The following is a 26,531-nucleotide window of genomic DNA, read 5'->3' as shown; positions in this document are numbered from 1 at the left end:
CACACTGCACACCCATGAATATAACCTCTACTGAGAGTAACAGTGAAGAAAATGATAAGGTCATCTGAGGGAGTCTATATACTATATACTGGTTTCATCATTTAATTTGGACCCAAAATGAAGAGAAAGAAACAGAGAATTGTACCTTTAGCCTTCAAGATTATACATTTTGGGATATTGGTTGTATACTGATGGAAAGAAGTTCTAAGTGGGTCTTTAGACTCTTAGAATGGTACCAAAAAGTATGTGCTGGTTTTGCTCAATGAGCGCAAGCAACAACTGAAATACATTTTCAGTACAGCACAATACCTTTAGAAAGAAACAGTTATAATAATCATTTTGGTTATTGACATTTTCATAATGTCCCACACATTTATCACAATCCAGACTTTGAAGGAGCCAAGACACAATTTTTAATTTTAGATGTCTCTCTGCACACATAGTTTATAGTGTTGTGTTTCTTTTTTCTTTGACAAAAAAAAAAAAAAACGAGGTCTTGTGAAAGTATTCAGACTGTTTTAAAGTTTTTCAAAGCTTTGTTGTGATACAAATAATATTTACTGATCTTTTATAAATAACATTTCAATATCTTGTTCCATTCTTTTCTTTCTTTTTGTTTCTTTTTTTTCAATTAAACACAAAATTAATTGGTAGTGGATATCTTGTGCAAACAGCATATTTTAGTTCTAACAGAGTTGATAAGTATTTAGACTCCTCACAATAATAATTGGATGTGCCACCTTCTTCCACCCTTGCAATATTTAGTGATGCTGTGCTCTATTCAGTTCTTTTTATCTGCAACCAGAGATTCAGTCCCTGCTGATGATATTCCTGCAGCATATTGCTACTGTTGCTATACTTCACTGTAAGGATTTTTGGCAAAATTTTGTATCATCCACAGTGCTTTGAATTTTGGCCATAAATCTTAATCTTGGCCTAATCTGAGTGTGATAATGAACCAATTACAGTATTTTACGGACCATAAGGCGCACCGGAATATAAAGCGCAGTATCAATGAATGGGTCTACTTTCATACATAGGGCGCATCGGATTATAAAGCGCATTCAGCGAAACAAAACAGTCAGATAAGTCAAACTTTATTCAACTCATTCTCAATAACTCTCAACATTGTTCAGTTGTAACATAAAATACAAAACAATACACTCACTTTTTCAGATCATTCCTCTTCCACAAATCCATCAAATTCTTCATCCTCAGTGTCTGAGGTAAACAGTTTGGCAATTTCAGCATCAAGCATGCCCGAATCTCTCTCGTCATTATCCGAGTCAGTCTCATTGCTGTTACTTAGCTTTGTTTAGTGATGATTCCACCCTTAATGAAACCTCGGCCAATACTTGAGACTGATACCTTAGCCCAGGCATCCACGATCCATTGGCAGATAGTGGCGTAACTCGCCTGGCGTTGCCTTCCTGTCTTGGTGAATGTGTGTTCGCCTTCCATCATCCAATGCTCCCACGCAGCTCGCAATTTAACTTTGAACGACCTGTTGACACCGATATCTAACGGTTGGACTTCTTTGGTTAATCCACCCAGAATGATGGCAAGATCTGAATTAGTTTGCTTCACTTGGATTTTGACAGTATAGGTGAGATGGGCACGCATGGAGTCGCAGATCAATGAGTCAGAGATTTATGGAAAAAGCCATCCGGTCTCCTGACGTAAACTTCTCTCAACCACTCACTCATCTTCTCCTCGTCCATCCAGCCCTTTGGGTTAGCTTTGATGATGATGCTGGCTGGAAACTTTTCTTTTGGCAAAGTCTTCCTCTTGACAATGACCATGTGTGGTAGTTTCTGGCCATTAGCCTGGCAACCGAGAACTACAGTGACGGATGACTTCTCGTTCCTTGTGGTGCGTATAGATACCTTATTGGTTCCTGTTTTCTCAATAGTACGGTTCACGGGGATGTCAAAGGTGAGGATATTTCATCCATGATGGTGATGTGTTCTGGCTGGATCATCTTTTCAGTGATCTTGTTCTTGCAGTTAGTGCGGAAAATGGCCAGCTTTTCTTCGTAATCCTTTGGCAGTTGCTGCGAGATGGTAGTTCTTGTGAGGATGGAGAGAGTTACGTCTTTTCATAAAACGGAAGCACCAAGAAGGACCTCCTCGAAAGTCAGTGATCTTCATGTGACGTGCTACCGCTGTTGCCTTGAGTCGAATAGAGACTGTAGAGACGCTTCTACTTGCTGTTCTCTGTTCAATAACCCACTGTTCAAGTTTGTCCTATAACTGAGGCCATCGCACTTTGTTACCTTTGAAACTCTGGTCTTTTTACTTGGCGCAGATCATCTTCTTGCTTCATTCACTTCCGCACCATTGATTCATTAATGTTGGATTCTCTCGCAGCTGCTCTATTCCCATGTTCTACTGCGTGCCTGATAGCCTTGAGTTTGAAATCCACTTCGTAAGCATGTCTCTTAACAGTTGCCATTTTGGGATCCTAGTAAACACACCGTAATTTTATGTTGAAGTACAGTATGTATTACTCCCGAGGCCCCTGACTACGGTAGCCGTAATGCTCCAACAATCCATCAAGCAGTGCGGCTTCGTAGCTTACCAAAGTCATTCTAAAACATTTTGACAGATTTTTGAGCACTGTGTACCACATAAAATCGGTTCAAGGTCAGTAAGCACAACCAGAATTAATACATAAGGCCCACCAGATTATAAGGCGAACTGTCGATTTTTGATAAAATTAAAGGATTTTAAGTGCGCGTTATGGTCCGAAAAATACTGTACTTATGAGAAAACCCTAGGTAGACCTTATTGTGATTTCTTTAAATAATTGATGACTAATATTATTATTTAGTCTATATGAGCAAAGATTCCTAGACATACAGGAGATTTTAGCCAGAACATATGAAAATTAATTTAGTGGTACATGGGCAGAGGCCAGTAGTAAGAAATTACAAATGTCTTAATTAGAGAAATTTCTTTCACATTAAGTTATAGGTACCATAGCACAGGTGTCTGAATGCCTTTTGCCTGCCACAATAGTTTGTTTGAAGCAGCAGTTGTCCAAATTGTGTTAAAATTGATATAGGAGATCAACTTTGAAAGATGTGCAAGTTACTACTTTTTCAGATATGTTACTCTTATTACAGTATGCAAGCTCATGTGCTAGAAGGGGATGTGGACAAATCTAATTCCCTGAAGCAATTTTTAAAGTTTTTTTCTCCCTCTGCCACCTTAATCCAATGAACAGTCTCCCTACACCATCCCTACTATATCAACAACTCATGCCTTGGCCAGTGAGTCTACCTCTGATCTGTACGATGTGTTGTCCATAGCTGAAGACTAAGTGAGGAGACAAATGACAAAACTGCATGCATAAAAAGCTGCTGGACCACATGGAGTCTGTCCTCAAGTTCTTAAGTCTGGGTTGACCAACTTTGTGATGTCCTCTGTGACCAGTTCAGCCTGTCCCTAAAGCTCTAAAAAGTGCCACTGCTGTGAAAAACATCCTGCATTGTTTCTGTTCCTAAAGAAGGCAATTTCGTCTTTATTTAATTACTACAGACCCATGGCACATATGTCTCACATCAAGAAGACAGAGATCGGTCCAGGCCTTTATGAGTCCTTATGTGTTAGACCAGGCATGTCAAACATGCGGCCCGCAACAAAAATCTGTGTGGCCCACTTGACACATCCTAGTTAGCACTAAACTTGTTCAAAATGATTACTCTTGTACAAAATGATTACTATCATTTGTGATTGAATCATTCTGCATCTTCTGCGTTACTTATTGACTTTTCTTACTTCTGCCTTCTGACAAATGAGCGTTTTCCCATTGCATTACGGTACCGAAAACATCATCTGCTAGTATAGTTGCTGCTGCAGCATCAGCTCCTTGATACCCTAGACATGACACTGTTCCCCAACAAACCAACAGCCTTGACCAAAGTTAATGAGCCGTGTCATCGCAACTGAAGTGCTAGGCAGGCTACACTACTAGCTGGGCTGCTGAGACTGGCCACTGGGCAGAACTGACCATCACGAGTAGTCATAGGTCACATATTTTCACTTTTTTTGGTGTAGTTTTATGTAATTTTGTGCTAGTATTGTAACGAACAGTTAGTGCAGACTACAGTTGAAGATCTGAAGTGGACACAAGAAGTTGGTGAGTTGTCTGTTAACAAATTTTTGTGATTTTGAGTTTGTAAAATTAGTGTAGGTCAGGGGGCTTTTTGCATATTGGCTTATTTTACAATATAAACTTTGAAGTAAACTTAGTAAAGTAAAATTAGATTTTTGGAGGATTTGTTTTCTAACTTGAATTACTGAGCAATGAATTCAGTGAGTGTTTTTGTGATTTAAGTTCACACGAACAGGACTTTGCGCTGTTTACGTCACCATATTCTTACAACGTTGATAATGCGTCTGAGAGTATCCAAATGGAATTGATTGAACTGCAGTCAGATTCTATTTTGAAGGCAAAATACAACGAAGTTGGTGTGCCAGGCTTGTATGCTTACCTGCCACCCTCGTATGTCGAGATCCATAAGTTGGCATCGAGAGTACTGTCTATGTTCGGAAGCACTTGCCTTTTGTGAGCAATTGTTTTTGTTAATGATGAAAGCTACCAAAACTCCACATCGATAAAGACTTACTGTCGAGCACCTTTCATCACTCATAAAAGTTGCAGCTGCACAAGCCTGATATTGATGAACTGGTTACTAACAAGAGATGCCAACTGTCAGCACAAAAAAAAAATAGATCTCAGACTATAAGACTTGTATATAAGGACCTAGATAAGAAGCTAAGACTCTAATTGTACTCTGTTGTACAGAGACTGTATGGGAATAAATTGCTTTTCTTTAAACTTTAAGTGTTACATTTTTTTAAAGTTTTCAGTATTGAAAAGAAAGTTACAGTAACTTAGTATAATAGTATTTGTTACAGTGTGGCCCACTGACACACGTATGGCAGTCGCAGCGCCCCACCAATGGTAGTGAGTTTGACATGCCTGTGTTAGACCACGTGGACCCACTGCATTATGCCTATTGGACAAAGATTAGAGAGGAGCAATTCTCTATCTCCTCCCCAAGGTTTATTCTCACATGGACAATGATGGCAGCACTGTGAATATTATGTTTTCTGATTTCTCCAGCGCCTTCAGTGCCATCAAGACATCCCTGTTAAGGGGTAAGCTCAGAGATCTGTAGGTGAATGAGCTTATGGTGTCCTAGATAATGGACTCTCTGTCTTATAGACCGCAGTTTGTGAGACTCAATGATTGTTTCTAATACAGACTTGAACAACTATTGAGCAGCACAAGGAACGGTCCTGTGTCCTTTTCTCTTCAAACTGTACACCACCAACAATAAATGCAACACCAGGTCAGGTCACTTGCAGAAATTTGCAGATCATTCTGAGCTTATGGGGTGTATTAACATTGGGGATGAGTACAGGAGTCAGGAGGCAAAGGACTTTGTTTCTTAGTGCAAGAGAATTGTCTGAATTTTAACATCAGCAAAACCAAGGAACTGGTTATAGGCTTTTGCTGTATCCCACGAATCTCTGTGTCCAGTCACTATTCCAGGAGTGGATTTGTAGAGGTGTTGTTTGGTAATCCACATCAATGACAAGTTGGGCTTGTCCCAGAACACAGAGGATCTATTTAAGAAAAGATGGAGCAGGGTGTTTTTACTTAGGAGACTGCGTTCCTTTAATGTGGATAGAGACATCCTTCACATCTTCTACAACTCTGTGATGGCCAGTGCAATTTTTTGTGTGCTGTAGTGTTCTCAGCTGTTAACATAACTTCCTAATGTCTCCACAGAATCAACAATCTAAGTAAAGAGGCAGGCTTTGAACCAAAGTTGTTATAGTTAACGAAAACTAAAATCAAAACTGAAACCATTATTAAAAAAGCATTTTCGTAACTGTAATAATATAATTAACAAAACCGAAATGAAAAACTAAAACTAAGTGAAACTATTAAAGTACTGCTCTTTATAAATAAGTTTAGGAAATGTGTATATTGTTCCTAATCTCAGTTGCTGCCTTTGTTGTTTTGTGGCCGTCCATATACCCCTTGCCTGCTCTTGCTCTGCTCATTAAGGGTTTACTGTTCTTTTACATGGACTATTCAAGTCTCACTATACCTAACCTTGACACTCCATGCCTGCTTTTCTTTGTTTCCCTCAATGCAGTTAGGTGGGGCCTGGAGACTCATTCAAGCCCCTAAGCCCCCATGATTTCATGATCACACCTGTCTGAACACAATAGAATCTATTTTCTGATTTTTTTTTTTATATCTTTTCAGGCCTACAGTTGGCAAAATTCTGTTTATAATTTGTATTTGCCTGAGATCAGAGATCAATATGGCTGTTAGAAAATAACACAGCCCAGTATAGGATAGTTTTGAATGCAACATTGGAGGCATTCATTATAAGCACATTGTCTTTGAGCAGGATTTGTTGTGTGCTGTAGACATTTAAAGTAAGAAAACCCTGAAACCTTAAATATTCACCTAAATTTCATTATAAATTGACCTATTTTGGGCTATAAATAGAAGATGAAAGTGCCAATAGTCTGTGCACATTTGTTCAGCTCAAAACATATAAAATATTTAAAGAATTATAAAATTACATAAAATTGTTCATATTCAGTATCTGGTTTTGATTATGCTTGTTTTTATCAGACAAAAACAAAACTAGATAATAAACCATGTACTGTAGTGTAATAACCTTCCTCAAACATTAAACTCCTGTCCAAACCCGTTAAGTCTAGAGTTCTGTCGGATAGTGACACAAAACTAAACTCCATAGTATCTCTAAAAATAAAACTGAAACTAACAGATATAAAAATAAAATAAAAATGTATATTTCAAATAAAAACTAAATTAAAAGTAAAAATACAAGATGAAGGAAAACCAAACAGAATTTCCAAGTTAAGTCAGAAAAAATCTAGAAATAAAAAGTAATTTAAAAAGGCAAAACTATAATAACCTTGCTTTGGACCCCCTGGAGGTAATAGAGAAGGAGAGAATTAAAACAAAACTGAGTATAATTATAAACAGTTCTGCACATCCTCTCTCTGACACACTAACACAGCTTTCAGACAACAAATTATACAGTAGAAGTATACCAGGTAGTGTTACTTGGGCTCCTTTGTATACCAACAGTAATATGTGTGTATAATGCCTCACTGGGACTGGGATTGCCAAGTCAGAAGTTTTTACATTTTCTTCCTTTTTAGTCATTTTGGTATCTGTGTGTGTGTGTGTGTGTTTGGACCATGGTTGTGTTTATATACATATTTATTTTTCTGTTTATGTGTTTGTTTATTTAATGAACTTCAGTAAAATCTAGATGTCCCCAAATAAACTTTTAACTGTCAATACTGCATGTGGCACATGTCTCTTTCCAGGAGGTTTTATTATGATAAAATTCCATTTGTTGTGCTTTTTGATACACAAGCTGTGCTTACTCGTTAGATTAGGTCGTTAAGACTGTTACTCCAGCATTTAGTTTTTATGGTACAATGTTCCAACACCTGCCTCTAATGATGTCTTTGTAAGAGTTGAATTTGAATTTTGGTCCAATGTGCACCTAGCATGTATCTGAGTCTCATATCCTTCTGAGCTTTTGCTTAAAAGCTGATGCTCTTATTTTATTATTCACTGTGATAAATGTACTTCTTGCTATTTTATGTAACCACTTAAGAGAAAATATTATATTAGATCTTCTTCCTCTTTCTTTTAAAAACAGGATAAATCTGGATGGAACTCGCAAGTCTTCTAAAATAAGAATAAAAATAATGCATTTAAAATGTCATATACATCCTATAGCTAACAAGACTATCAATCAAATTGTGGTCATTTAAGGCAGCAACATTTGCCATGTCCCATTAGCAACTAGGTGTAACCAATACTGTTAAAAGTTTTCTTATTATGTAATGAATTCCTTTTTTGAGTAGTGACCTAATCAAAGAATTGTACACATATAGAGCAGAGGACACTTTTTTCTTTGTAACATGTTGCTAATAAGATATGCACTTGTTGCCTCTTGCAAGATTTGGATAAAGAATAATGATTGACACTTTCTCCTGCCTGTGTTTTATTGCTTAAATCGGGGCATTCCAGTGGGGAGTGCCTGTTTCAAATTATTTCCTTCCACACCTTTAAATTGATCCATCCCCACCCCTCTGTTGCACAAATTGACCCCATCACAGGTCTTTCGTGTGCAAACTTGCACATGAAGCATAATGTATTAAAAAATTAAACTTGCCTGTTTTGCTTAACACTGCCTATTGCAATGTTATATTTGACATAATCAACGAAGTGAGATTTGAGCAGACGAACAGTGGTTGCATAATGCTCTTGGCCAAGCATTGACTTCACTTTAATATGTACACCATATGTGACAGTATATCTGAGATAAACTAATTATACTACTTTTTTTCACCAGGCATAGTCTTACATATTTGAAAAAGTCAACACAGTTGTTCACCTGCATATCGTCATTAAGTTTGTAGTACCAATCAATATCAGTGCTGGGAGGTATACCTATTTATACCAAAAACCGTTTTTTATTTTTGTTATGATATGGATTTTTCTTATACCGCAGCACCAGTTTAAATAGCCTAAACAACGTTCTGAATGTGGCGCAGCAGGAAACTATTTAAGGGGGGACCTTTTTCACTGCTACACCGCTCAACACGCATGCAACAGAGTATATGCGTTACTGGAGGTATTGAGCGGTGAAAATAGACAGAGAACATTCCAAAACTGAAGCTGTAGCAGACGATAGAGTTGAACATGATGACACAGAACTTTTGCCGAAATGTGGACCATTATTAGGTTCAAATGTGTGAATACTGTTTCTATAAAACTGAATAATACTGCAAGCCAAGTTGCACTTGTTTTATTTATTTATTTTTTCCGAATACTTGAATACTGTGTAATAGTGTGACGATGCCAGTCCCCTACAGACTCTCTCTTCCCACATGGGAGTCTGTTGAACCACCGTTGACAGTTATGACCGAGATGAGCTGACAAATCTCATTGAAGCCAGGGGATGGTGGAAAGTTGTAACAGTGACAGTTATAAATGCAAGTTATCGCCAATATACTAACAGCCCAATAGTGCTTCGCTCACGCAGAATATGGAACCAAGGTAGGAAGCATTTTAAGATAGAGAATCTTTTATCTGTGGCACCTCTGCACAAGAACAACCTTTTTCCAACCCTTGCAAACATATGCAGTTTTTAATGTCTGGAAAACATTTGGGATTAAATCACTTAGAGATCTGTGCATAGACAATGTCTTTGCATCCTACGAACAATTACATTCTAAATTTAACTTTCCAGCAACACATTTCTTTCACTATCTTCAAATTAGAAACTTTGTTAAACAGAATTTGCCCAATTTTCCTCACCTATGCTGGAAAAAATATTGATCAGTTTCAAAGACTTAGACAGCATCTCTGCAATATATAAAACCATTTTACAGTCCCTCCCTTTCAAAGATCCAAGAGGTAAGTGGGAAAAGGAACTCTCATTCAACATCTCAGAAAAAGAGTGAAACGTAGCAATGCAGAGAATTCGCTCGCGCTTCATATGTGCAAAGCATGCAATTATTCAACGCAAAATTATATATCGAGTACATCTGTCTCACTTAAAATAGTCCAAAATGTTTCCAGGACAAGATCCAACCTGTGAACGCTGCAATCAAGTTCCAGCCTTATTGGGTCACATGTTTTGGGCCTGCACCAAATTAACACCACTCTGGACCAAAATTTTTAAATGCCTTTTCAGACAGCCTTGGTGTCACAATCCCTCCTAACCCATTAACAGCTGTATTTGGTGTACTCCCAGGTGGCTTAAAGTGGAGAAGGACAAACACACTGTGATTGCCTTTACTGCACTATTGACATGCAGACTTACCTTGCTCAACTGGAAGAATCCTAACTTTCCCCTTTTAAGTCAGTAGGTAACTGATGTTATATATTGGATGAAATTGGAAAAAATAAAATTCTCACTTAGAGGATATGTGCAGACATTTTTCAAAATCTGGTAGGATCTAATCAATCACATTCTAGAATAAGCTTTTAAAGCACTGAGAAAGCAGATTCACTCCCCATTTTCTTTTTCTTCTCCATTTATCTGTATTCACTTATTAATGTATCTATTTACTTATTTTTACTAGGTTTAAGTTTTATTCTGCTGCCCGTGCTCTCTTTCTCAAGGGTGGGGGTTGATTTGCTTTCAATCCTATTCTTATAAAATTGATCTATTTGTATGGAATGTTGTGTGATTTCAATAAGATCAATAAAATTAAAAAAAAAAAAAAACAGTCAAAAGTAAAACCAAAAGTGTCCATTGTGCAGTGTTAAAAAATACAGTACCCAAATAAATAGCAAATCCATAAAACCAGTGAAACATGGGGACAAAATCCATAATAAATAAATCTTTTAAAATAGAGGTTAAAATGAAGTCTCTCTCCTCATCTGATCGCAACCCACCACCTTTTGTCTCCCCGGCTCACCCAGCTCATGCTGCCCTCTCCTTCCTGGTGTCTGGATCATCTCCCATGACTGCCATTTCCCTTCTTTAACCTCCTGCTGTTCTATCTTTTCTTTTTTCTTTCCTCCTATCCTGTCAGCCTATAAATATATGTCTCCGTGGTTACATTGCCTTAATCACACACCGCAGAAAGCCGATGAACCAATTGAGAACGTGCAGGTGTGACTTGCCCCAATCACCTCATCAACTCCCCGCGGTCATGCAATTGCGCCCATGGAGACAGACACGGCGAACTGTATTTAAAAATTGGCCGTTTTTTTTGGAAGTCACGGACCTGATATACCACAAATAACATTATAAATGCAAGTTGCAGTTTTATTATTTATGTATATAGCTTAGCTTAAAGCAAGGTACATATTAATGCAATTTGCCATAATGATGATTCAGTTGGTAAAAATGTCATCACCAAGTTGCACTTGTTTTATTTTATTTTATTTTTTTTTTTGTTGAATACTGTGTAATGTACCTGGGCTTGAAGCCTTGACGTAATAGTATTATTACTGGAAGTTGCACTATTATTTATTTTATTGTTATTATTTATTAGTTTAAATGTTATGCAGTTTAATGATGGCAAAGTTGTTTAAAAAGTCACTTTAACGTGTCAGTGGACAGAGATTGTTAACATTAACAAAAAGTGTAGTTGGTTTACAAAAAATATGTACTATTTTTTTTATTTTCTAAGACATGTTCAGTGCAATACAGCTTTTGACAAGCACCTCTGGATATTTTACTAAGCCTCTTTGGATGGTTGAAAATATGTTGTTAAAATAATAGTTTAAGTTGTTTGAAAAATTAGTTAAATAAAAAGGTTCTATGTTTTGATTGCACCTGTCATGCAATGTGATTCCTTCTCTTCATTAGTGCCACCCCCTTGAAAACTATCACTTTATGGGGTCATGCAAACCTGTATTAATACACGTGTGCACATCAATATGTTTTTCTGTACAATGTACAGTTCTCATGACAGTGGAATAGGTTATTCTTAGCCAGTCTACTGCAGCAATTGCAGTGGCAAATGTTGTTAACATCCACTCATGCATGGGGAAAAAATACTGTATAATTTTGAAAAATACCGTGAGATAGAATTTTGGTCATATCGCCCAGCACTAATCAACATTAAACACTTTAGAAAGAAAAAAAAAAACAACAGAAGTTAAAAACAAAACATTAACTAATGAGCCAAGCATTGACTGAACAGATAGAAGTGTCAGTTTTTTCTGGAGCTGATAGGGATGCTGTTTTTCAAAATATGATAAGAGGAGAACAGGGTGGTGCTTTTAAGTGAGTACAAGTAATTCGTGTTTTTTTTTTTTTTTTTGGTAGGCAATTTTTTAGAACCCAATGTGTAATTAAGCAGTACCAATTTTAGGCTTTGATGATAATGGAGATTTAAGATTTGTATCTGTTTTTAGCTTTGAATTAATCTGCCGAACACTGATATTGACAAAGTCCTTTACTACAGAGTCTGCTACAGTCTGTTTCACACCAACACCATCAAGGTGTTCCTACTGACTACGTGTTTCAATTCAAATGAATACACTTTCTTGTAAAATTCTGGTTTGCAGTTACCATCAACAAAAGCCAAGTCACTAGGAAAATCGGGAATTGATCTACAGCAGAAACGTTCCACTCAAGGACAATTGTGTATAGCATGTTTAACAGTAAGCAGCTCAAATGAACTAATGTTCGCTCCTGGTTAAAAAAAAATACAAATTTTGCAGTAATTACATAGTACTTCTGAAACATCAGATTGACCGATGACACTACATATAAGTGAAGCCCATTGCCAAAGCCAGGAAACACAGCTAATATTAGATACGCTTCAGTGCTTTTGTTTTTCATCTAATGCCCAACAGCATTGCTTATGGGGCAAATGAATACTTAAAAAAAGTTTGTTATTGTGCTTTATATTCAAAACTCTTGTTTTTAAGTCTGCTGCTCTAAATTTTAATTTTAAGCTATTTGCTCTATGTCTTATTTACAATCTCTTAATTTGCTTCATTTTCTTTTCATTTAAAACTGTCCTTGAAAAACAAAAAGTTAAAAAGTACTGATGCAGCCTTTGTTTATTTAAGTGATTGGCATTAAGATGGAAATTATCCTTTTAATCGTAGGTAAAATGCTGTTTCTGTGTAATATTCTTTCTGTGAAATGTCATAAAATAATTTTAGAGGGTAGCCTTGAAGTCATAAAACATATATCACTTTTAACATTATACATTTTTACACCTTTTTATTTCATATGGCAAATGCTTCTATGTTTCCTCTGTGCTATGGGGTAATGCATCCTAAGTACTTCAAAAACAGTGTAACCGACCTTTTTTTCTTTCCCCTTCTCTTTCCATTTTCCATTAGGGCATAATCATGACCATATGAGTGAAGAACAAAGACAACGTTTGCCTGACTTTTATAACAGAACGGCATCTGAATCTAATGTTTATTTGGATTCTTTCCATTATGCTGACAACGGATACAAGGAGCGTGCATTTGATACACTGAGTATCGATAGCTCTGATAGTATGGAAACCAGCATTTCTGCTTGCTCTCCCGATAATGTCTCAAGGTAAATGTTACATTTCTAGAATTTGATTATAGTTTTCATGCAGACAATGTCAATTTGTCATGATTTTGTGGGACAATTTGTTTAATACATGGCATCAGTAACAAGCTTGACACATTGGAAGAAAAAAAAAGAATCTAATCTGCCCCCAGGTGGCCAAAGATTAAAATGTTCATTAGGGCACTTCAACAAAAATGTGAACTGCTCATTGCTTTGTGATTTGAGAATCACTAAGATATAGAAAATCTGAGGCTTCAAAAAATACTTTCTTCCACAAATCATGATGAATGTTTTTAGTTTAGAGATTGTTGATGACATTTTGCTTGAATTTATGTATTAGTGTTTTCCTCCCACAACCTATGCCAACACCATCACCACCAAAGATATCTTTGCCTGGAAATGCACAGTAACTTGAAGTGGTAAATCCTGAATTTGTTCTTCATAGTATAGAGGAAAATTTACAGAAAAATTGTGGTTGAGAGGTCAGTGCTTTGAAATAATTTGGTGTTTTAACATAGTGTTGTATTACTTTTTGGATTTTCTTGCATTTGATTGTTATCTCTTTTCATTTTTTTTTCTGGGAACTCTTATTATCCATGACGTTATGTATATGTGAGGGGCTATGTTAATGTATATGTGGAAAGGGAAAACAAGCAAAAGCTATTCCCAAGTTGAAAAAAGAAAAAAATGATGAGAGACCTAACATTTTGCCTCTGTAGAATGCATTAATGTGTTACTGTGAAGGAAAAAAAAACAGATTATATAGGAAAGAGGGAACAAGCCAGAAGGAGACATAAAGAGTGAGGAACAAGAGTGAATGTCAAAAAAGATTGGCTTGTTCTGGTTGTCTTTGAAAGGTATCTTTGAAACCCTGTGAGTGAATAAAAATAGATCATTGTGGTTATGACCAAGAGTTGTGAAATGTTGTGCAATAGGCTATATATGATTTTTTTTAATTGGCTCCAACATGCTTCTTCAAACCATATGAAATTTTTTCTCCATGTTTCATCTACATAAATAGCTTGGCACTTTCTGAAAGAAATGCAGTAAATGAGTTTTAGACAGGCAGGAGACTTGCTTACTAAAATCCCTAGAGGAACCAGGTATAATTATGTTGTTGGTGACATTTGTAAGTGATATGTTGTTTCCTGTTAAAACTAAAACTACCCCACATGTATCTTGGCTTTGCTTTATGAAGTTAGCTGCAGACAAGTTAAGTTGTCGACATAAAGAGATTATGGCAGATTACTGGCAAAACTGCTCCTGTGGAAGGATTTGTCTATAACATGGGTAAGCTTTGTTTAATGACTCTTAAAAGTGATAGAATATCACTGTAGAAAGGGAGGGCAGTTGTAATGGGGGTTTGATTTCTGGGAGACTTACCAGAGGGAGGAGCAGTTGCCTAATAGAACCATGGACAAGTTAAGTGGATTGTAATAGTGTTGAATGGTTCGATTTTCCGGCTGCCATAAGGAAGTAGTATTGTTTAAAATAACATATCCCAGATTTAAATGCTCCACAATAAGTAGCCATAAGCATGCATTTATTTATTTATTTATTTATTTATTTATAAGCATGAATCACCTCTGTAGAATGCATTAATGTGTTACTGTGAAGGAAAAAAAAACAGATTATATAGCCACTAGATAACCACTATCTTGCACCCTAAAACACGAGGCTGAGTCTCAGTACTTTAGCAAAATCAGCTTTATTCAGCTTGAAACAGGAACAGCACAGTTATTTATTGTAGCTGGATCAACCACTCTCCTATACACAGTTACAGCCAACAGGCAGGGTCGGACCAGGTTAGTGACGAGATAATACTGTTCTCTGCATTTATAATGTTCCTTGCATCACCCATCGATGACAGGTGCTTACAGCGTGACCGCGATTGGGCTCATAGTTGCTTCTGTGGCTCTCCACTGCAGTGCCCTAAGCCTGCGGTTGTCCCGGGAATTGATAAGCAGTCTCTCGCAGACGTGGCAATTGCTCTTCAGTACGCACTTTGTCGTGTCATCCCATTAGGGGGGGGTTCCAAAAGAGTTTAGAAACTTCACTATATATTTATATATACAGTGCATCCGGAAAGTATTCACAGCGCATCACTTTTTCCACATTTTGTTATGTTACAGCCTTATTCCAAAATGGATTAAATTCATTTTTTCCTCAGAATTCTACACACAACACCCCATAATGATAATGTGAAAAAAGTTTACTTGAGATTTTTGCAAATTTATTAAAAATAAAAAAATTGATAAAGCACATGTACATAAGTATTCTCAGCCTTTGCCATGAAGTTCAAAATTGAGCTCAGGTGCATCCTGTTTACCCCTGATCATCCTTGAGATGTTTCTGAAGCTTAATTGGAGTCCACCTGTGGTAAATTCAGTTGATTGGATATGATTTGGAAAGGCACACACCTGTCTATATAAAGTCCCACAGTTGACAGTTCATGTAAGAGCACAAACCAAGCATGAAGTCAAAGGAATTGTCTGTAGACCTCTTGAGACAGGATTGTCTCGAGGTACAAATCTGGGGAAGGTTACAGAAAAATTTCTGCTGCTTTGAAGGTCCCAATGAGCACAGTGGCCTCCATCATCCGTAAGTAGAAGTAGTTCAAAACTACCAGGACTCTTCCTAGAGCTGGCTAGTCGTATAAAACTGAGTGATCAGGGGGGAAGGGCCTTAGTCAGGGAGGTGACCAAAAACCCGATGGTCACTCTGTCAGAGCTCCAGAGGTTCTCTGTGGAGAGAGGAGAACTTTCCAGAAGGACAACCATCTCTGCAGCAATCCACCAATCAGGCCTGTATGGTAGAGTGGCCAGACGGAAGCCACTCCTTAGTAAAAGGCACATGGCAGCCCGCCTGGAGTTTGCCAAAAGGCACCTAAAGGACTCTCAGACCATGAGAAACAAAATTCTCTGGTCTGATGAGACAAAGATTGAACTCTTTGATGTGAATGCCTGGTGTCACGTTTGGAGGAAACCAGGCACCGCTCATCACCAGGCCAATACCATCCCTACAGTGAAGCATGGTGGTGGCAGCATCATGCTGTGGGGATGTTTTTTAGCGGCAGGAACTGGGAGACTAGTCAGGATAAAGGGAAAGATGACTACAGCAATGTACAGAGACATTCTGGATGAAGACCTACTCCAGAGCGCTCTTGACCTCAGACTGGGGCGACGGTTCATCTTTCAGCAGGACAACGACCCTAAGCACACAGCCAAGATATCAAAGGAGTGGCTTCAGGGCATCTCTGTGAATGTCCTTGAGTGGCCCAGACTTGAATCCGATTGAACATCTCTGGAGAGATCTTAAAATAGCTGTGCACTGATGCTTCCCATACAACCTGATGGAGCTTGAGTGGTGCTGCAAATAGGAATGGGCGAAACTGGCCAAGGATAGGTGTGCCAAACTTGTGGCATCATATTCAAAAAGACGTAAGGCTGTAATTTCTGCCAAAGGTGCATCGACAAAGTATTGCGCAAAGGCTGTGAATACTTATGTACATGTGATTTCTCCGTTTTTTTTATTTTTAATAAATTTGCAAAAACCTCAAGTAAACTTTTTTCACGTTGTCATTATGGGGTGTGGTGTTGTGTGTAGAATTCTGAGGAAAAAAATGAATTTAATCCATTTTGAGATATATATATATAATTTGTTTAAAATAAAAAAATATATATTGCAGCAGTATAAATGTCAAAGGGGTTCAAATATTGTTCAAAATTTTTTTTCTTTGTTTTTATTCTGTTGTATTTTGAATTAAAAGACATGAATTAGGTTTCAATTCAAAGCACAGTTTTTACTGAAATACTCAAGCAGAGTGACATTTGTATCACTTTTTCTGGAGAGTTTTTTTCTGACTTGACACACAAGGGTTAACGCATTTACTCAGAATATCTTTATACAGACTCTATGACCAAAGGGCACACAGAGTCATATTACAGAAAATGTAATTAGTTGGAAAAAGGAAACAGTTCTTTTAGAACTTCAGGAGAATTCACTATCTCTAACAGTAATTTCTGTCATCATGATCTTTTTTCATTTGGTCAGTGATGCTGGTCAAACATCTGAGGAAGACTTTGTAATATGAATTCTTGTCTAGCTGATTTCACCCTTTGAAGTTTGGATATATTTGCTGACTTTGAAACGGAGCAGTCTTTATCTCTGAGGCGTGCTGGTCTGCAGGTGCAATGTCCGCGAATATGTTAGGGTAATTATCTAACAATTAATTATAATATTAAACTATTTACATTTGCTTTGACACAGACATTTGTTGCATTGTAAATTTGTTTTAAGTTTTTAGCTTTTTTCCTTTTTAAACTTTATATAACTTTCAGATTATTAAAATTTTAGTTTGTAATTTGATTTTTTGTTTTCTTCAGTCTTTGACTAACATCTAATGCCATGCTCGTATGTCCAATTATTAAAAAAAAAAAAAAATAGCATGAAGTGATTTATACATAGACTACTACTTAGAATAGCGAGATGCTTTATCTCTGTAAAATTTAAATTTTAAACATGCATACAATATAGGTCTTCTTGAATGTATAATGTTCTTAGCTTTTAAATGATATATAAATAAAAGTAAACAGTAGGTTTTCCTCTTATTAATGTTTTCCATGGGTTTTATACTCATGATTTATAATAGGACTTAATGGGTAAAAATATATTGTAGCACTATAGTAACTGCCTGACATTCTTAGAAAATTTCTGTATGTATATAAAAGTATGTGTCCACTTAAGATACTTTATTTCTACTGCTGCTACTTCTACTACCGTTACTTGCATTGTATAGAAACTCACTGTACATACACAAAGGCATGTGACAGGTTATATTTGTATAATAGCGTGTTATTTCTAAGCAACTAAAACAAAATAGAAAAACTTAAAAATATTTGAGCTATTCAGGAATGATTTTAAGATATTTGTTTAAATTTTAAGCTTTCAGTTTCAAATTTTAATAAATGCCTAAAGTGTTACCTGATTTACTGCTTTAATTGATTATGTTCCTTGGGAGAAAGAAATTCCAAATAAATTTCAAGTCAAATAAAGTAATAAGCATTGTAAAGATTCGGTTGTACTATTTTTTTTGTTTTAAGGTTTGCTTTTTTGAGAGTTAGAATAAATCTTAAATTAAGTATTGGCATTCTCTGTTTAGCCAGCAGTGATGGTTATCTGGCTGTGATTAGGGTGGGTTATCACGAAACTTCCTGTTAATTTACTACATGCTTGTTTTTAAAAATAAGAATGTGATATACTGTATAATCAAAAATACCATTCCTTAACCAGTTAGTTGGCAGTACTTTTATTATTGGATTGTTTGGACTTATTTTTGATTTGTGGTCAAAAAACAGAAAGGATGCTGAAAACCTGGCAGCCTTGGACTTGTTCATTTATTTAGTCTCTTAGCTGGCCTTTATCAAGTCATGCTTGATTTATAACATTTACGAAGGTTTATAATTACATCTGCACTCAACTCATGTGTGCACATACGTTTATGTACAGAGCCATTAAATATCCATGAATTGATATAATACATGTCATCATGGAAAATAAAGTGCTCTTCTGTTTTTCTTGAGACAGATGCTACATCTTGGTTGCATAGGTTTTATTAACATTTTCTGTGCTGTAATTACAATAAATTTTCAGCTAACAAAGGAAAGGTAATATTTGAATGGAGGATTGGCAAAGAAGATTTTTTTATGGCAGATTTGTAAATTTGAAGGCTATACTTGTTATAAAAGTAAGGCAAGGGTAAAACTAAATTTAAGCCATCTGTTTTAAGTCAAGCTTTAAAAGTAACCCTCAAAGCCGGTACCATGTGCATTCCATTGTGTAATGTAATTGTTTTTGTATTAACCACTTGTGAACTAGTGCACAGTGGAGTAAAATACCAAAGCTATAGATGGTGGAAATTCATAAAGTAAAATACAAGAGAAAAGGAACATGAGAGCAATAAAGATCCACATAAAAATAGTAATTTATGGGGTTGTAGATTTTATATCCTAACTTGTTAATTGTAAGTATTAAATATTTTTTCATTGTTATACATTATTCGAATTCATTTCACAAAATATGCTATCCAATTATTGATATATTTAAATTCCAAGCAATTTACAGATTTTATTTCCCTCTGTACACTCTTTTTAAGAAATCGGGTATAATTTCCTGTCATTCTTGATATCTAATTTGAAATGCAAATAACAAAAACAACAAGTAAGAAAAATATAGAATATTCATTACATCACACAGTATTAATAGTTCAACCCCTATTTAATAAGCATATTATTCTTTGACCCAAACATGCAAATACTTCACACAAGCCTACTTAAATAAACATTAGAACAATCTAGACGAGAATAGGCCATTCAGCCAAACAAAGCTCACCATTCTTACCCACTTAATTCTTCTAAAATATCATCATGTCTAAATTTGAAAGTCCATAATGTCTTACTGTCTACCATACTACTTGGTAATTTATTCCATGTATCTTTGGTTCTCTGTGTACAGAAAAACTTTCAAATGTTTGTGTGAAATTTACCCGGAACAAGCTTCTCGTGTTCTAGATTAACTCATTTTGAAATAACAGTCTTGATCCACCATAGTAATCGCATTATAATTTTAAAAACTTCAATCATGTCTCCTCTTAATCTTCTTTTGCTTAAACTGAAAAGGCTCAGTTAATCTCTTTTAATCTTTCCTCATAATTCATTCCCTGCAGCCCTGGAATAAGCCTAGTCGCTCTTTTGAAGACTTTTTATAGTGCTACTGTCCTTTTTGTAGCTTGGAAACCAAACCTGTACACAGTACACCATATGATGCCTCACCAGTACATTATAAAGCTTGAGTCTAACCTCCTTGGACTTGTACTCTACACCTCATGCCGCATAAACTCAGATTCGGTCAGTTAACCTTCTGTCTGGCAGCTGACCAGTGCACTTTCGATTTTTAGACCTCCTATTAATGTATTCAGCCTGTATGCTGTCCAAGTCCTTCTGTAATGATTCAATGGATTCTAGATTATCTACTAATCCAGCTATCTTGGTATCATCTTCAAACATAATCAGCTTGATATTTATATTCCTATCAAAATCATTTATATATACTGTATATGAAAAACCGCAGCAGCCGTAGCACTGACTCCTGAGGGACACCACTCTTAACATTGGCCAATTCTAATAGGGTTCCTCGCACCATTACTCTTCCTGTGTCTGAGCTTGTCCTGTGCTTCCTGTGTCTGAGCCAATTCTGCACCCATCTACAAACCACACCCTGAACTGCCGCTTCTTTCAGTTTGATGCCCAGCCTCTCCTGTGGCACCTTATCCAATGCTTTTTGAAAGTCACGATAAATAATATCATAAGCTCCACTTTGATCATATCCTTTTGTTTCTTCCTCATAGAATTCCAGCATGTTAATAAAACTTGACCTCACTTTTCTGAACCCATGCTGACTGTTCAGTAAAACCCCTGTTCTTGCCATTTGTAGCTCAATCTTATCCGTAATAATTCCTTCCATTAATTTACCTGTGATGCATGTTAAGCTTACTGGTTATAGTTGCCTGGATCTGCACGAGATCACCCTTTTTATATAATGGGATAATATTTACCATTTTCCAGTCCTTTTCCTAGTACGCTCTGACTTCCTAAAAATGTGTGTCAAGGGTTTACTTGTATAGGTACTTGCTAACCTCATTGAGAACTCGAGTGTAAATATTATCTGGTCCTGGTCAATTTGTTTGATTTGAGCCTATTTAAATCTGAGCAGTACTTCTCCCTCTACAATTTCCAAATAATTCAGTAACTTCCCCAGTGTTTGGGCTTTGAGCAATACCTATAAAACAATTATACTCCAACACAAGTCTTAGCACTTTCACCTTTTGCTTCAAGTTCACGTAGTATAATGATATTTGCACTGTCTTTATACATCTACAAATGCATTTCCAACTCCTCGCGCAACCCCCCTATTCCTAGCATTTCAATGTCTTCATTGGCTATCTCTCTTTCTCACTGTTTGAAACTTCCCTGTTTGAATTCCTTCACTATGGATTTGTCAGACCCCCTTAAAAATACTCCTGTAAAACTGCGAAAGGTCTTAACCATTTTTCATTGGAAATGACACTGTCACTCCAGGTATCTGGCCTTATCCTGTCTGTAAGTCCTTGGTCTTTTGGCATCTACACTGCCATTGTAAAACTGTCTAGTGAAGAATATACAGTTTATACATAAATTTACTTTTCATGTTTATCTATAATTTCATAATTTTTATTTATATGCAGTAATTCTTCAAGTACAAATCTCAACTTCAGGGTATTCAGGTATTTGAATTACTGTTTAAGAAAAATTGTATTTAATAAAGGTTCCCCTATTCAAACCAATAATTATTTACTGAACCTGCTTAACACTAGAATTACCAGAGCCTACGAGAGAGCTTGTAAATCCGGTCCACCTTAAATCCATTCTCACCTCTCCGTCAGTGTCTTTTGTCCTGTAAATGTGTCGATAAGAAGCAAGCAACCTGGTATTCCATCCCCCCATCCACCACTGCAGTTCATTTCAGAAAGAAGTTTCTCAGTGCTCAGTGTTTATCTTCGAGTGAAGTGCTGGAGCTTTATAGGTTAAAATAGTACATCATCATTTGGAATACGTACATTTCATGTGTGTTTCGTGTCGACAACAATCTATGTAAAACGTAGTTAACACAGAAACGTTTTTCATGTTTTAGTAATAATTGAAAAAATGCAGACATGAAATGTATAAGGTGTGAAACCTGAAATACAAATATGAAATGAGCACTTTCACAAAAGGTACAAGTATAACAAAACAAGTTCACTTTTATTCAAGAATTTAACCGAAGAAAAAGGAAAGCAGGTTACGGTAGGCGGTTGATAGGGCAGCTTGCGTGATGCAATGCTAAGAACTGCTGCCTTTCAATCAAGAGGATACGGTTTCGATATCAGTTGCTTCCCAAATTTACCATTTTCAGTAGTGAGCTGTTCTTACTGTTAATATCATACAATAAGAGCATACATTTGATTTGCGTCTGTAAATTTATAGTTAAAGTTAGCTTTTTTTTTTTTTCCTCCCAGTTTTATTCTCTCAATCACGTTCAAGCTCCCACACACCCCCCGCATCTGATGCCGTTTTCAGATAAAGACGTCTTATAACAAACAAACTTGTTTTGTTACACCCCCTCTTTATTTGAAAGCAGTGTCAGATCTTGTGCGTGAACAAGACTGGGAAAACTGTGGATGTGGATGTGAGTGGTGTGCGTAACTGAGAATGACTGTGGATGTCAATTTTTTTTATTCAGTTTTGTATGCATCTTCTGATCTATGATGTCAAAGCAGCACTGACAAAAAAAGAGAGACTTAGGTATATATGACATTTGGAATAATTCATTTTATGACTTGTATTGTACATTTCGGAAAATGTTGCACTAATGCAACATTATATTCATTTGCATACCTTCATGCGGTTGTATTTAGTGACCACATTTGGTTTTTTGTTCTGATCTTCTTGCTGCATGTTGGTGTTTCTTTTGAACTCCAGGAGATGCAGAGGACAACATAGTACAGTTCCGCGCTATATACAATCATCAGATTCAAATGTTAACAGTTCTCACACACTCCCAAGGACCGTATTTACGACATGTGTATAAGGTGTGAAGCCTTAAGTCCAATAATCAAATAAACACTTTCACAAAAAGTACAAGTATAACAAAACAAGTGCGCTTTTATTGAAGAGTATAACCGAAGAAAAAAGAAAGCAGGTTACAGTAGGTGGTTGATGTGACAGCTTGCGTATTGCAGTGCTAAGAACTGCTGACTCCCAATCAAGAGGTTCTGGGTTCAATGCTGGCTGCTTCTCAAGTTTACCATTTTGAGTAGAGAGCTGCTATTATTGCTAATATTATACAATAAAAACATACATTTGATTTGCATCTGTAACAGCCACTGTAAATTTATAGTGCTTGTCAAAGTTAGTGTTTTTTTATTCAGTTTTATTCTCTCAGTCGCATTCACGCTGTCACTGATCTGACACTGCTGTTTTCAAATAAAGATGCGCTATAACAGAGGTGAACTCAGATCGGAGAAAGAGAACAGAAGCCCTCCCCTATAAGAACAATGCAGCTGCACCAGGCGTAAAGGCGAAAGATTTCACCGTTTGGATACAGGACGAAGTCCGGCATCATCCTGCCAATCACCTGTCCTTGAAAGAAACAGCACGGCTTACAGAGCTCGCCAACGCTACACCATCCATATCTAAACACTAGCATGGTGTATGTGCCCAAAAAAAGTCTAACTGCATTCTCATACCATTGCTCGCATACTAAAGTGTCAATAGGTATTTTTCGTGGCATTACTCGTGTAATTTGTGAGCATGCCCTTGACAATCAAACAGAGGAAGCTCTGCAGTATACTTGTGACTTTACACTGTAGGAAGATAAGTAACATTTGATCTGGCTTTTATATAAGTAACATATAAATGCTTCTTATGTAAAGACCATCACAAAACATAATTACAAACATGAGTTTGCATGATACATCGGTGAGCTCTGTAAGCCGTGCTGTTTCTCTCAAGGACAGGTGATTGGCATGATGATGGCAGACTTCATCCTGTATCCAAACAGTGCCATCTTTCGCCTTTACGCCTGGTGCAGCTGCATTGTTTTTATATGCGAGTGGACGTTTCTTGCGGGGAGGGCTTCTGTTCTCTTTCTCCGATCTGAGTTCATCTCTGTGCATCTTTATTTGAAAATGGCCGTGTCAGATCGGGGCGAGTGTGAATGCGACTGAGAGAATAAAACTGAATAAAAAAGAAACGCTAACCTTTACAAGTACCATACATTTACACCGTCTGTTACAGACTCAAATCAAATGTATGCTTTTATTGTATAATAGTAACAATAAGAACAGCTCACTACTCAAAACGTTTATTTGAGAGATGTTAAGACTCAAACCCAGAACCTTCTAAATTGGAGTCAGCAGCTCTAACCAGTATACTACCCGAGACGTCAGGACAACAAGCAACTCTAACCTGATTTCTTTTTCTTCGGTTAAAGGGAAAAAAGGGCATTTGTTGTGTTATATTTGTATCTTTTGTGAAAGTGCTTATTTGATATTTGGACTTCAGTCTTCACACATTATACACTTCATGTCTACATTTTGGCGTTAGTACTAAAACATGGAAAAAGTTTGTCTTTTAGGTATGTGTTCAACATTTCTGTCATCCTACACTTACACAGATCTTTGTGGACACGGAACACACGTGAAATGCATGTGTTCCAAATAACAATATATTTTTTAGCCTAAGTACCTGACTTACTGATAAACAAGGGTTCATTTGGGAGAGGTTTTTGCAGTTTCTCCAGCGGTGTTTGGGTGGGGGGATAGTATAGCAGACTGCTTGCTGCTTGGGATTATCGGCACATTTACAAGACAAAAGACGCTGAATGGAGACGTGCGAGTGGATTTAAGGTGGGCCGGATTTACAAGTTTTCTTGTAAGCTTTGGTAATTCTAGTGTTAATAATATTTTGGGTCTCAAAGAGCCTGTGTCTATCCTAACAGTTTAGGGTGTGATGCAGAAACCAACCCCTATACATAACACCATGTGAGATTTGTATAGAAGCCAAAGTAAAATAGTAAAGGCCATTTCTACATTTGTAGAATATGCAGATTTCAAAAAGACAATATTAAAAGTGGATTACAAACCAGGCTTCCTGAACCTATGAAATACAGTAATTATAACACCCTCTATCAACAGTGATAATCCATCTATGTATCCTCCTTCCTAACCTACTTTTCTAGGGCAGGGTCACGGGGCAGCTGGTACCTATCCCAGCAATCATAGGGTGCAACACTGGAACAACACCTGGCTAAGGTGCCAGTTCATTGCAGGGCAAACACACATACACATGGACCACTCACACTAGGACCAATTCAGCAACCTCAATTCACCTAACCTAATTCCAGAAGGTCAATAAAACAAATTAAATAAAGGAGCTTAAATCAGCAGTATTTCTTCCCTGTAATTATTTATTGTGTTTGCTATTAGCACTGACACAAGATTGGACTTAAACCACACAGTACTTAAGGAGAGTGAACTGCAGACTTATGGAAAAAATCTATTACATGCATAAATCAACAGTTAACATTAAATATGTTCATATTTAATATTGATGTGAGACTTTAGAGTGCAACTGTAATCTACTGATGTATCCAGTGTCAAAACTATGCTGAAGCACCACACTGTTACCTGATAGACAAATGAGAAAATCTGACCTCTATTTGGGAACAAAACTGAGATTCAGTTTAAAGTGTTGCATCAACTATATACTGTGTATGCAAAAATAAGCTAGGTAAAACTAAACCAGAAGTAGCTCATTTATGTGATAAATGCAGAAACATATGTCTTGCTCTTGTGCTAAGTTATTTTTAATGGCAGTGCTTGAGTCTTTCTCTGGCATCCTTCACATTTCCTGTTGAGCCAAATCCCCTCATTGCTCTTTTTGCCTTTCTAATGGATAATGTACAATTATCGAAAGAGGAGGCAGATTGTATTTCCTTTCTTTCATTGTTAGCATGCCAGCCTATCATTACACAATGAAAGCAGCGTGTACCTCTGGTGTACTCCCATTGATTCATGGATATAGTATTTTTTGCTTAATTGTAAAAGCTTAGGCACACCCACAATAGATCATCAGCCAGTTTTTTTTCTTTTATGGGATAAGTTTACTTCATTTTGAATACAGTGGGATTGTCCAATATTGATGATGATAACTTCTATCAGAGATATAAAAGTGTGCAGAATTATGCATGTGTATATTTTTTTGTATACAGTACATTGTTCTTTTTTTCCATTTAGAGGTTTTTGTTTTCTTTTTTGGTGTTGAGAATGGGTCCAAATTAGGTCTAGAAAACGTAAATTTAATATTTGTTACCTCAATTGTGTTTACGTTTGCATTCTGACTTTTTTCTTTTTTTTTCTTTTTGAGATTTAAAAACTAAACATAATAAAAATCACAACTCAGTTAAGTGTTAACTAAGCACATACAAATGTAGATGTAGAAAATCAGTTTATTGGTTTTATTTTTGTCACTCCATCTTCTGCATAGGAGGTGATCAAATCAGCCGCAAACACAAAGCAGGTGCTCACACCCATTTTAGACTGTGACATTGTCTTATTTTGACTATGATTTATCAGTTATCAGCAACTGTGAACACCCAAGGTTTTTCTTTTTTTTCCCAGGAATGCTGTCACATTTAGTTTTAGTTTCCCGATCCTCTGTTGTCATTTGGACATATCTGTAATATTGGTAAAGGATTTTAAACATAAAAAAACATCATGGCAATATACTGTGTGTTTAAAACAGTTTGTGTTAATGTACGTAAATTTTGCATGGGTTTGCAATTT

The 26,531-nt window shown here is 36.6% G+C and overlaps 1 protein-coding gene across 1 annotated transcript in view; it reads left to right on the top strand.

Annotated features, from left to right (window-relative positions):
* Positions 1 to 26,531, top strand: part of phldb2b (pleckstrin homology-like domain, family B, member 2b) — a 299,785-nt gene that overhangs the window by 239,444 nt on the left and 33,810 nt on the right. The window contains exon 17 of the mRNA XM_039745516.1: positions 12,907 to 13,114. Within this exon, the coding sequence (XP_039601450.1) occupies positions 12,907 to 13,114 (208 nt within the window). The remainder of the gene's footprint in view (positions 1 to 12,906; positions 13,115 to 26,531) is intronic.

This window comes from Polypterus senegalus, chromosome 2, assembly GCF_016835505.1.
Source record: "Polypterus senegalus isolate Bchr_013 chromosome 2, ASM1683550v1, whole genome shotgun sequence".
Taxonomy (NCBI): domain Eukaryota; kingdom Metazoa; phylum Chordata; class Cladistia; order Polypteriformes; family Polypteridae; genus Polypterus; species Polypterus senegalus.
This window is presented reverse-complemented; position numbering and strand designations above follow the sequence as displayed.